This window comes from Suricata suricatta, chromosome X, assembly GCF_006229205.1.
Source record: "Suricata suricatta isolate VVHF042 chromosome X, meerkat_22Aug2017_6uvM2_HiC, whole genome shotgun sequence".
Taxonomy (NCBI): Eukaryota; Metazoa; Chordata; class Mammalia; order Carnivora; family Herpestidae; genus Suricata; species Suricata suricatta.
The window spans coordinates 8,572,934-8,584,951 of NC_043717.1; the positions used below are offsets into that span (position 1 = coordinate 8,572,934).

Genomic DNA, 12,018 nt, shown 5'->3' on the forward strand with positions numbered 1-12,018 from the left:
CTTTGGTGTCAGGAAGGCTTTCGGGGGACGCATGATGAGTTGCCTTATTTTCTGCGAAATGATAAAATATAGGCACAGGGAGAAACAAGAACCCGGTCACCTTCTGTGTCCATCTTCACCATTCTACAACTGGGCGGGCACGCATTCCTCTTACCGATCCACCTGGCCAGCCATCATGTGGCAAAAACAGATGTTCTTTCATACTCTCAGATAACAGTATATCAGTAATGTCTCTTCCATATTAGGTCAGTAAGTGGTAGTGAGATCTTACATTGGTTCATTTCCATTCCTGCACTTTTAAGATTATCCACTTTCACAACACACACACACACACACCACCACCCCACCACCACCCCCGCTGACGTCACCTGCCTTGGGAAACCCATCTTTGAATGTTCTTTAAGCGCACCGTTTAATCTTTTGTGGTTTACAAAGAGCTTTTACCAAACTTACCTCTTCTCACAAAAATTCAATGAGATGGAAATATGTCCTTCACATGACAATTTTTTGAGACATTTGAGCAACTTTCCCAGGGTCTCTGTTTCAAACCGCATACCAGACAAATCTCCTGGGGTCCTCTTGAAAAGTTGACCTTATTAGTTTGCATTAATTAAATTAGACCACTTTAAAAGAAAGGTAACTGATACTGGGATTACCCTAACTCCATTGAGATGAAACTTACATGTCACAAATAAGTTTGAAGAGTGGAGATTTAGGATGTGTGTTTTCTCATTATGTGTCTAAGCACTGATAGGTAAATACTGGGCACAAGAAAGTCATGAAATGCCATTGTTTGTGAAAATGATTGTGATGGCTAGACAGTTCCACATAAATCAGTCATTTCAGAAATAGCAGATTCCTAGTATTTCTTGAAATGTATTGAAGTAGAAATATTAGGTGATCTCAGGAGGCGGTCTTTGAAAGGGAGGGTGATCCTGACCAATGGCAGCCCTTCTAGAATACATCCTTGGGAAATGACAGACACCACATAGAGATTCAGTGAAAATGACCACCCGTGAGATGCTTAATGATTCTCTCTGTTTTTCTGCTACCCCTAGTGTAGCTTTGACAGAGCCTGGGAAGGAGAGACGAGGAGGCATGCCTTCAGCTTGGTCTCTACATCCTGAAGCTGATCCCATCCTGCTACCATCAAACATTAACTCGGAATCAAAGGTGCCAATTCCAAATCAAGACCCTAATGATTTCTCCCAAGCAAATCTGGCATACGGAGAGGCTGTGAACTGGCGGCCACTGGATCTGAGAGGGGGGAGCCTCGGAACACCCCCCAGCCAGAGGGCTTTGAGATGTAGCAGCAGTATCCTCTCGGGATCTGTAGGCTTGGAGACCTTCCAAGAGAGAACCAAGGGTGTGGTGAGCTTAAAGTGTCCAGGTATCACAGAAGCACAGGAGGCCAGTTCAGAAAGGCGAGTAGAACTCCCCCTGGGGAAGAAGCTCACCAAAAGTTTTTCCCAAAGCTCGATGTTCTTTAGCTCTGAGGGAAAAGTTCACAAAAGGTCCCCGGTGGCTCACAAAGACTCGAAGCTGTATAGGACATTACCCTTGCGCAAGCTGGAAGGCGGCAATTGGAGATGCCGGGGACCTTTCAGTTACTGCTTCCTCAACCGAGGGCAGGATGAAGATGGTGATGAGGACGAAGAGGAGCGAGAGGCCACTCGCCAGGTCTCTTGCCTCTTTCGACCACAGATGACTCAAGCGATGCCAGAACCCGTCAGCCCACCCCTGGCTGTTGGGATTCAGAAGCAAGGAGGGGAGCTGACCAGAGGTTCAGTGCTAAAGGTCTGGGCAGAAGACCTGAGTGGCCCAGATGATGCGGACTTCAGCAACGTGGCCTTTGATGCCCGGATTACAAGAATAAATGCCCTAAAAGAGAGCACGTACACAATGCCTGATGGGTTCCTTGCAGCCCAAAATGATGCTAATGAGCTGCTCTGCCTCGTCAGGACAACGAAGGGAAAGAGAGAGGAGTCATGCCCTGAAGCATATGACCTTACGCTTTCTCAGTACAAGCAACTGTTATCCATTGAGTCCAGACAATTGGGAAGCGCCTGTAGGAAAATGGCAATGGCCGAGAAGAGCCCGGAGGAGATGCTCCTAGCTATGACCTCCAGCTTTCAAGTGCTCTGTTGCCTAACGGAAGCCTGCATGCGATTAGTTAAAGTCGTGAACTCAGAAACACAACGGCAGGAAATCGTAGCGAAGATCAACGAAGTGGTCATAAACTACATTTGTCTCCTGAAGGCTGCAGAGGCAGCCACTGGAAAGACCACTGGGGATCCTAATGTTGGACTCTCGGCGCGACATTCAACCACCATGGCCGCCCTCGTAAGCACACTAACACGTTCTCTCAAGATGCTTTTAAATAAATAAAATTTGAAAGTCACATCATAATCTACCTTTGCAAAGCCATACGTGAACTTTTATTTACTTTATGTGTACGATGAACAGATGTCTCCTTTCTTCTCTCTGTATATTTTGTTATTTTATATAAAATAGGAGATAAAAGTCACATTGAAGAAATGTTGAAATGTACTAATCAGATGTATTCTGTTTATATTATACATATATATACATAAAAGAAATATACAAGAAAGTGATGACATTTGGCTATTTTTCATATAGTTGAACCTCCAGGTATATGATGTGAAAAATTTTCAATTCTGAGCAAAACCGTGTTAGAGCAAAACAATGAATCCTCTCCCCTTTCCTTCCAAGTAGATACTTGGAAACTATATCATTCATACTTAGAAGTTAAAAAGAAAGAAAGAAAGAGAGAGAGAGAAAGAAAGAAAGAGATCACAATGTATATAAATCAGTACTTATGTTTTAAAATTATGATTTTTAAGCATTGGAAATAGCAGAAAGACATTTAAAATCTGAGAAGCTATTATGAATTATTAGAGAATCTATATAATAAATTAATTTTTTTGCTCATAGTGTTTGGTTATCTGATGCTTTCTTCAAAGAATCCTACATGAAATTTAATTTTTGCTTATGCCATTTGGGCAGAAATGGGGTGGGGGCGGATTCTATTGTGTCAATACAAATGCTCTTCACGATGTTTCTATAATTAAAATACTTCCCAAATAGAAGAACAGAGGTAATGATGGTCAGGTTCCTAGATAATGTCTAGAGTTAGGGATTATCTAATTACATAAAATGAAAGGAGTAATGTCAAAGTTAAATTGTTTGATGAAAAGAGAGATCTCCTTTAATTAAATGTCAAAATATGTAAACCAAAGACATCATCTTCCCACCCCAACTCAACCATGAAACTTAGAGTTCCATTAAGAGTGACAGAACATTTAGTGAAGTATTTGCAAAATTACAAAAAGCAACATTCAATGATCATCACAGTAAGTGCAGATCCAGTAACATACAGCAGGCCATACACAAGCCTGTGAGTCAAAGCATATAGCTTCACGCATCGCCTCTATGGGGGCTGATGCTTCCAACCAAATTTGGAATCCCAGCCTACCCCTGGGACAGTTTCAAATCTGGAGTGTTCCAGAACATCAAGGTGAGACGGCTCCTCTAATATGGAAGCCATGATGAATAAATAAAGTATTGAGCAAATGTTCTAATTTGGATTGGTAGGTTGAAATATGAAAATCTGGGGAAAATTAAAAAACAAAAAAGAATCAGTAAATTTGACCACTGTAGGCAAAACTGATGGAATGCAAAGAAGTTTTCAGATCAGTTCTCTGTCTAAAAATGTATCCCTGGGTCAAAGCAAAAGGATTCAAACCGGCAATTGTCGAAGAAAATTAATATGTACATATGTACTTCATGGGTCATTTTGTGCTTAAGCTATACATACTCCTGTTTGTGTAGATGGTTCCTTAAAATATGGCAGGAGTATGGCAGGTGCAAATACTTCATTTCTGTAGCCTACGGGCAGGAGGCATCACAGTCTCCAGTTGCTATCTCTCTTGTTAATCGTTCCATAGCGATTCAGTAACAACAGTCACACATATTTATAGATGGTAGCAAACAAAAGGAGTTTAGGTGTGTGTTATTATAAATAATGTTTAAATAATACATTATTTTCTTATAATTACAAATATTGGTGTTTGATATTGATAAATATTAATGGTGTTTACTGTGGAAATTTTTGGTAAATATTCTGTGTACTAAAATACTAACATGAATAGGATGTGTTGTATGTCAGACAATGTGCTAAACATATCACATATATTACTCAATCATCACAACGATCTTACGATTTGGATACTATTGTTAATTCCCAATGGAGGTAACATGGTGTAATAGTTCAGGACGCGGGGGCCTGGGGCCAGAAACTTTTTGATTTAAATTTGGACTCTGCCATTTCCTACCCCTTTCATCTTGGGAAAGTTGATCCGTTTTTTTCTGAGTCTCATCTTCCTTACAGTAAAATGAACATCGATTTCCACAGGACTGTCACAACGTTGAAGTGAAATCCTGTGTGTAAAAGTTTTACTGCAATGAGGGCATGCCTGGCAGGATAAATACTGCATGTTAAGATCTTACCATCATGGTCATTACATTAGATATATTGCCCAAGATAATGTGTGGGGGATGTTTGCTTTATATGCATATCGTCTCCTGCCTGTGTAAAGGAAGTGGCCAAGGAAATGGCGATCCTCATTCAAATCCTATCCAGTTACAACAGCTTCCCAGTCCATTCTTGTTCTTGAAAGGCCTCGGTGAAACAGCTCTGGGTCCTTCCAAACCGTCCCCCATGACCTATGGGCGCTCCAGTATGCTTCTGTTTCTTATAGACAACTGCTTTAGTATGTAGAAAACCTCAAAGGCCCCCCATTCGCTACACATGGGGCTCCCAAGTGGGGTCCAGGTCCACTAGAGTGTAGGAAGAACATGTTAGAACGATCCTTGTGTTTATTTTTATCTAGCCTTTTTTATGTTTGTGTATGTTTTATAATGGCGTAATAGTACGGTGGTATATGTACATCATTTTAAATAAATAAATCAATTAATAAGCATATGCCTGGTGCATGTATGCAAAAATCTTGTTGCAGGTAGGGCTGCACTGACACGAGTTGGGAGGCCACTGAACTAGGGAATACACTTGGACTCGAGGTCCTTTGTATTTAGTCCCCAGCCTGGTTTTCCAAGAGTATCGCCTATCATTTTTCTTAATCTTTTATTATAAAACTTTGAAACCTATACAAGTAGACACAATCACATAATGAATCAATATGTACTTCTCACACACCAATTTATTTATTTCACACTTCCCTTTTTTTTTAAATGTTTACGTATTTATTTTGAAAGAGAGAGTGAGTTCGACGCAGAGCTCAATCTCACGAACTGCAGGATCATGACCTGAGCCCAGATCAAGAGTTGGACGCTTAACCAACTGAGCCACCCAGGGGCCCCCATTTTCACACTTCCAAAAATCAATGATTTCTTAATGTTATCAAGTAAAATATTACAGAAGTAAGTAATAAAGAAAGGGAAAATTCCTTCAAACCCAGCCCCAAAGACAGTCTTGGTCAACAATTTAGGGCATCTTCTTTGGGATTTATATACACTGATGTTAGTATTACCGGTTGGGTTTATGAGTTTAACATTCAACTCAGAGTTTTACCTTCACCCTTCTACCTGAAAGTTCCAGCATATTTTATGTAAGTGGATTGGGCCTGAAGGGATATGATGGACGTAAAAAAGACAGAATACTCAGGTAAATAGCAACCACAGCACTAGGCTTGTAGTGAAAGTCACCGACTAGCGCGATTGCCTCAGACATTGACATGAACACCGACCCCCTAGGCTCAACTGGAATTAGTCTCATCACAAAAGAAATTACTTTCCAGAAAACAAAAAAACTAACATACATAGAATGACCAGCACAGCCACACCACAGTGGATCGATTCCTTTTGCTCTAAATTTCATCTTCCATGATGATTTGTCTTAGAAAAGACAGTCTTCATTTGTTTATATTCCTTTTTCTTATATTTCCAAATGCCGGTTCTTCTCTGGATGATACTTCTGAGCTACTCAGGATGTCACTCTGGTTTATTTCTCCTGGATTACTCTCTGTTTGGCAATGGGAGAAGTACGCTCTCTTTGGTTTCCCATTCACAGTTGTGTTAACCGATTTTTAAATTGAAAAATGAGCAAATCACGTAGACTTGGTGATTTTCCTTTCCAAACTCTTAGAACTCTTCATAGGGATTAAAATACAAACATAATACATTGTGTCTCTCTAACCTATTTTGGGAGGCAGAGGGGTACATAGAGGTGGGGGGTGTTTGAGTAGTTGTGTGTGTTGGGGAGGGGTGTGGGTAGAAGACCAGTTTTCAGTTTGGCGTTATGGATTCCAGTGCTAGTTTCCCCTGTCGCCATCTAAAAACTATGATAAAACGTTCTCTGTATAACATCCCAAGTCTTCCTTTAAAGTTACATTGCAGAAGTAGCTTCTCTGCTTTGAAAGATCAGAGTCGGGACCTAAGCTTTTGAACTGAATTTTTATTCATAAGAACTTGAACATCACTGAGCTGCATAGTTTTTAGTTATGTCACCTGTTCCCTGACCTACCCCTCTCACTTTTTAGTTTCAAAGCCTATACATAGGAAGTCCATGGAAGAGCAATCCATGCCTTTATCAAATGTTTCCACAGTGCAAAATAATAGAATGAATTAAATCACTGATAGAAGTAGATGACCGATTATCCCACATAGCTAATTTCACCATTCAACTTGAAATTAACCCGCCTCCTTCAGCTAAACTTTCTCCAATCTTTCTTCTGTATTTATCATTGCACCTGAATTTTCTGTTACGCATTAACTTCAAAGTATTGAGCTGTTTGCGGGTCTGTTTGGGTGTTTTATTTTTCATTCTATGTGTTCATTCTCTACAGTCTGGACCAGAATTCTATTTGTGGCAACATCACTCACAGCATTAGGCAGAATTAGTTCTGGCAGTGAAGATATGTGGGATTCAGAAAGCTTAGCCTTCTTGGTAACCTCTAAGCAAGTAATATTTCTCCTGTTTTCATTCTGATGAGTACCCTTTGCACGTTTTGCCCTTTCAGTAAACAATCCATGGCTCCTTTCTGTCACCCACTTAAAGAGGCAAGATAAGTCCATTCATTCATTCAAATAACTATTAACAACTTCCTAATCTGGGCAAACGTTGTGCTAGGTGCTGGAGTTGGGATTCAGTGGTGAATGATTGACTTGGTCCTTGCCAAAGCTGGAGTGGCCATTCTAGAATGAGTAATCGCTTGTCATTCCTCAAGAAAGAAGGGGCTCCGAGAGGTCTGCATGGTAGTCAATCCTCACTTCACATGGAAGCACAGGGCTGGAAAGATGACTAAGCAAGACAGAAATGTACAAAGTGATCTTAAGAGTCAATGAGATGAGTGCCCGGTAGCTCAATCGGTTGAGCATCTGACTCTTGATCTTGGCTCAGGTCTTGATCTTGGGGTTGTAAGTTCAGGCCCCACCTTGGGCTCTGGACTGGGTGTGAGACCCACTTAAAAAAAAGAGGCAATGAGAAAAAAAACTACAATTGCACCATGACCTATAAAGATTTTTGTCAAAATGTTACTATCTCTTGCTGTCAATTATAAATATATAGGGACATGAAAAAGACAGTGAAACTGATACTTATTTAGTACACAGTAATTTAAAACATTGGAAACCTTGAGAATCAAAGTGTCCTTTTTTGTAAAGCCTTATAAAGGATTGTTTGAACAGTGTTGTCTTTTATTCATCATTCAACGACTACCATGGAGTGAGCCTCTTTACGCTTTGGCAAACTGTCCCACTCCTTTCTAAATTTGGATCAGCTTTCTGTATTTTATCGTTCATGCTTTTGATGTTGTGAAATGTCTCCAAGAGTTCCTTTACTGTAAGTGGGTTTCTTTTCCAGCGTCACATCCTGTGGGACAGCTTCGTCCTTTGCATCACAACCACCGTCCTTGCTTATGTCAATAAATTCGCCTTTGCTGCATTCCGCTGTTAGTATTCTCATAGTCAGCTACTTCTTCTATCACTCCATTTACAATGGGTTTTCATTTCTCTTCCAACATGATCACTTTCTGCTTCTTTGCTGCACTTCTCATCTTTGGCCAGTTCCCTCATTCAATCATCCATTTTTTAATAAAATGGCACGTGGCTTCATCAGGCAGGAGAAAGGAGGACAGCACAACTACATGTTTCTGTGTCTGTGCATGAGCTGAAGTGCATCAGATTAGCGATCAATTACCAATGGGCTTTGAAAGAAGTGATATGGGGCAAGATGGCGGAGAAGTAAGGAGCCCCATTACCTCCGTCCACCCACAATTATCCAACTGAGAAGAATTAAAAAGCCACAGCTCTCTGATCTCCATGAAAGAAGTGATATGATTGGTCACAGAGCATCACACACAGGTTTTATTTATGTAGTGATTTTTGGGTTGAAGAGCCATTAACAAAAGTTTGCACTTTGTGCAATGATTCAGTTAACATACCATGGTAACTGACATTTAAACCATGTTGTTGGGGGACTGGTGTCTAGCTAAGCCATGGCAAACTGAAATCCATGCCTATCAAACCCATGCAGAATGAGAACTGTCTATACACAAAGGTTTAAAGGGTCTGAAGCCAGTGGTGAAAATCGCTGGATGGGTAGCATTTGGCACGATCTGATCGAATTTCCTAAATTTTCTAAATCTGTGATGCACAATATGGTAGCAAATAGCCATATGTGGCCATTGTGTATTTCCAGTGTGGCCAGAATGACTAAGCAACTGAATCTTTAAGTTAATATAATTTAAGTAAGTTAAATTTAAAACCCACCTGTGCCTAGTAACACACGGAGGGCTAGCGGGCAAGTGCAAGTTTAGTGGCCCAGCAGGCAATGAAGGGCAAAAAATAAACACAGAAATGACAGATTGCAGGAAGTTCTAAGAGGGAATTTGATAGACTGCTGAGAAAGGGACTATATATAAGTCAGGGCTTTGTTTAGATGTGGAATGAAGGAGCCACCTCTGATCAGTTAGTGCGCGACACCCATTGCACACAGGCCCTGCTAAAGATATTTAAACGGCATATTCAGGACACCTGTGTGGCTCGGTTGATCGTCCAACTTTGGCTCAGGTCATGATCTTGTGGTTCATGGGTTCGAGCCCCATGTTGGGCTCTGGGCTGATAGCTCAGAGCCTGGAGCCTGCTTCGGATCCCTCTGTGCCCTGCTCACTCTCTCTCTGCCCCTCCCCTGCTCATGCGCTAGCTCACTCACTCTCTCAAAAAAAAAAAAAATTAAAAAAAATTTTTATGGTATATGCAATACAGACAGTAACAGATAAAGACTCTCCCTCATTAGACCATGAGTTCTGACTTACTCAAATCCTTCCCTCAGCCCCCAGGTAAGTCCTAGGCCAAAAGATAACTGAGTACTCCCTGAACAATGCAAATACACACACACACACACACACACACACACGTTCTTAACCTTTGGGCGCCTTAGATGATGATGTGTGATTTGCACGAATAACTATTTCTTCCCCAAGATCTGAAAATCTGCTGTAGAATTTTGAGTGCAAATTGGTTTGTGAATGATTGACAAATGCACAGGGGTATGGGAAGGGTGGTGGCAAATATTGACCTAATAGCCAGCAGAAGCAATCTGTTCCCTAAAACATGTCCTTCCCAACATAGTCTGATTCCACACCTGCCCTTAGCCCACAGCTAGAACTTTCCTCTGCTTTTCCTCATGTTTCTACCAGTTCTTGGGCCCAACTTCCTTCTTGATTGGGTTCTAAGCCTACACCCAAGTCCACATAGATGTGACCCAATATATTCTGCTGTCTAAAATATATATAGGGTAAGGAATAAAGGAAGATGTGAACTCAGAGTTTGATGAAAGCCAATTTAAATTTAATTTTTTAATGTTTATTTATTTTTGAGAGAGAGATCATGGCGGGGGTGGGGGTGGGCCATAGAAAGAGGGAGACACAGAATCTGAAGCAAGCTCCCAGCTCTGAGCTGTCAGCACAGAGCCTGATGTGGGGCTTGAAGTCATAAGCCATGAGATTATGACCTGAGCCAAAGTCAGACACCCTACTGATTGAATCACCCAGGCACCCCAAAGCCAATTTAAATTTAATCTCCACTGTACTTTATTTCCTTCTCCTTATCTCCCCCAACCCCCCACCACACCCCTCTGTAATAGTTTTATATTTCTGTGTAACAAGCTAACACAAACGTAGTGGCACATTTATTATCTCACAGTTTCTGGAGGTCAGGACTCTGGGCACAGCATACCTGGGCCATCTGCTCAGGGTCTCACAAGGTTGCAGTCAAGGTTTGGCCTGGGCTGCATTCTCATCTGAAGATTCAGCTGGGGATGAATCTGCTTATAAGCTCATTCAGATTGTTCAAATAATTCCATTTCTTGCAGCTCTAGGACGGGCAAGTAGACCTGGTGTTTTGCTGCTGGAGGCTGCCCTTGGGTCATGGAGGCTGCCCACAGTTCCTTGCTACAGGGCATCTCCAACATGGCTGCTTGTTTTATCAAGCCCACAAGGAGAAGCTCTGACCTTGGGGGGGAGGGTCCAGTACCTCTTTTATGGATTTTCACCTGATTAAGTCAGGCCCACTCAGGATAATGTCCCTTTTGATTAACTCAAAATTAACTGAGTTGGAGAGCACCTGGCTGTCTCAGTTGGTGACTCTTGGTCTCAGCGTTGTGGGTTCGAGCCCCATGTTGGGTGTAGGGATTACGTAAAAATAAAATAACGGGCACATGGGTGGCTCAGTCGGTTGAGCATCTGACTTCAGCTCAGGTCATGATCTCGCAGTTCATGAGTTAGAGCCCCACTTTGGGCTCCATGCTGACACCACAGAGCCTGCTTTGAATCCTCTGTCTCCCTCTCTCTGCCTCTCCCCTGCTCACTTACTCTCTTGCTCTCAAAAATAAACATTAAAAAATAAAAATAAAATAAAATCTTTAAAACAAAAAATTAGCTGAGTTGGGACCATATGTACATCTCCAAAATTACTTCACTGTTGCCACCTTCTGTTGCTTAGAAGCATGTCACAGATTCTGCCCGCGCTCAAGAGGAGAGGGCTGTGCGGGGTGCGAGCACTAGGAGGGAGGAATCATGAGACTCTGCCTTACGTTCTGTCCACCATGCCCTATGAGGCTCTTCCCTCAGCTCCAAACTCAACAGATCACATACTCCTCTGGGCAGAAGAAAAGTGTAGACACTTGAAATACAGACTTGAAAGGCTTTTAGGACCCGCAGACTTCTGTCTTCCCTACCTGGGCCCAGGCTCATTCTCAAGACATATTTCCCTGTTCATATGCCAAGTTGCTCCAAGGCTGCAAACGCCAATAATTATGATGTACTGACCTGTGCAGGTCAGAATTTTATTAGTGCTCGGTCCATAGGTAAGCTTTTCTGTGGCAATATGCCTTTTTTCATCGCACTCATTTTAGAGTCAAGTTATGACTTCAAGATCAGGTTAGATCAAATAATTCAACTGGCAGATGAATTATTAAAGATGCTGAACTTTAACCAGTGTAACCATGCCTTTCTCAAGTATTTATGAGAAGGGGGGAGTGAGTCGACTCAGGCTCCTTGCTCCTAAGTTTCTCAGCTGGAAGCAGAGCCTACTCATTCAAGTTCAACTCCCCACTTGACCTACTTGGAACTCCTGGTTAGAATACCCTGAAAGGATGCTGCTTTCTCCATTGTGGAGGATGTGGAAGATGGAACAGATGATTCCAGAACAGGGCCCATGTCTTTCTAGATTCTGTGACCCTTATTTCTCTCCCTTTACTTTCCAAAGCTATACAAAGCTATACTGTTGAATCAGACTTTACTGAAGTCCTCCTTTAGGACTCCCTCGATTTTTGAGAAAGGGGCAACTAGGCAAACACGCGCGCGCGCACACACACACACACACACACACGCACGCGCGCGCGCGCGCGCGCTGGATCACAACTTATACTTAATGTGACCAAGATGGTGGTCTACACTCCCACAGGGCCTTGGTTGACCT

The 12,018-nt window shown here is 41.9% G+C and overlaps 1 protein-coding gene across 1 annotated transcript in view; it reads left to right on the plus strand.

The window, feature by feature from the left end:
* The window catches only part of FRMPD4 (FERM and PDZ domain containing 4), a 793,887-nt gene extending 788,884 nt beyond the window's left edge, over positions 1-5,003 (plus strand). The window contains exon 18 of the mRNA XM_029930629.1: positions 1,064-5,003. Coding sequence (XP_029786489.1) covers positions 1,064-2,388 — 1,325 coding nt within the window. The 3' untranslated portion in view covers positions 2,389-5,003. The remainder of the gene's footprint in view (positions 1-1,063) is intronic.
* Positions 5,004-12,018: the final 7,015 nt, after the last annotated feature.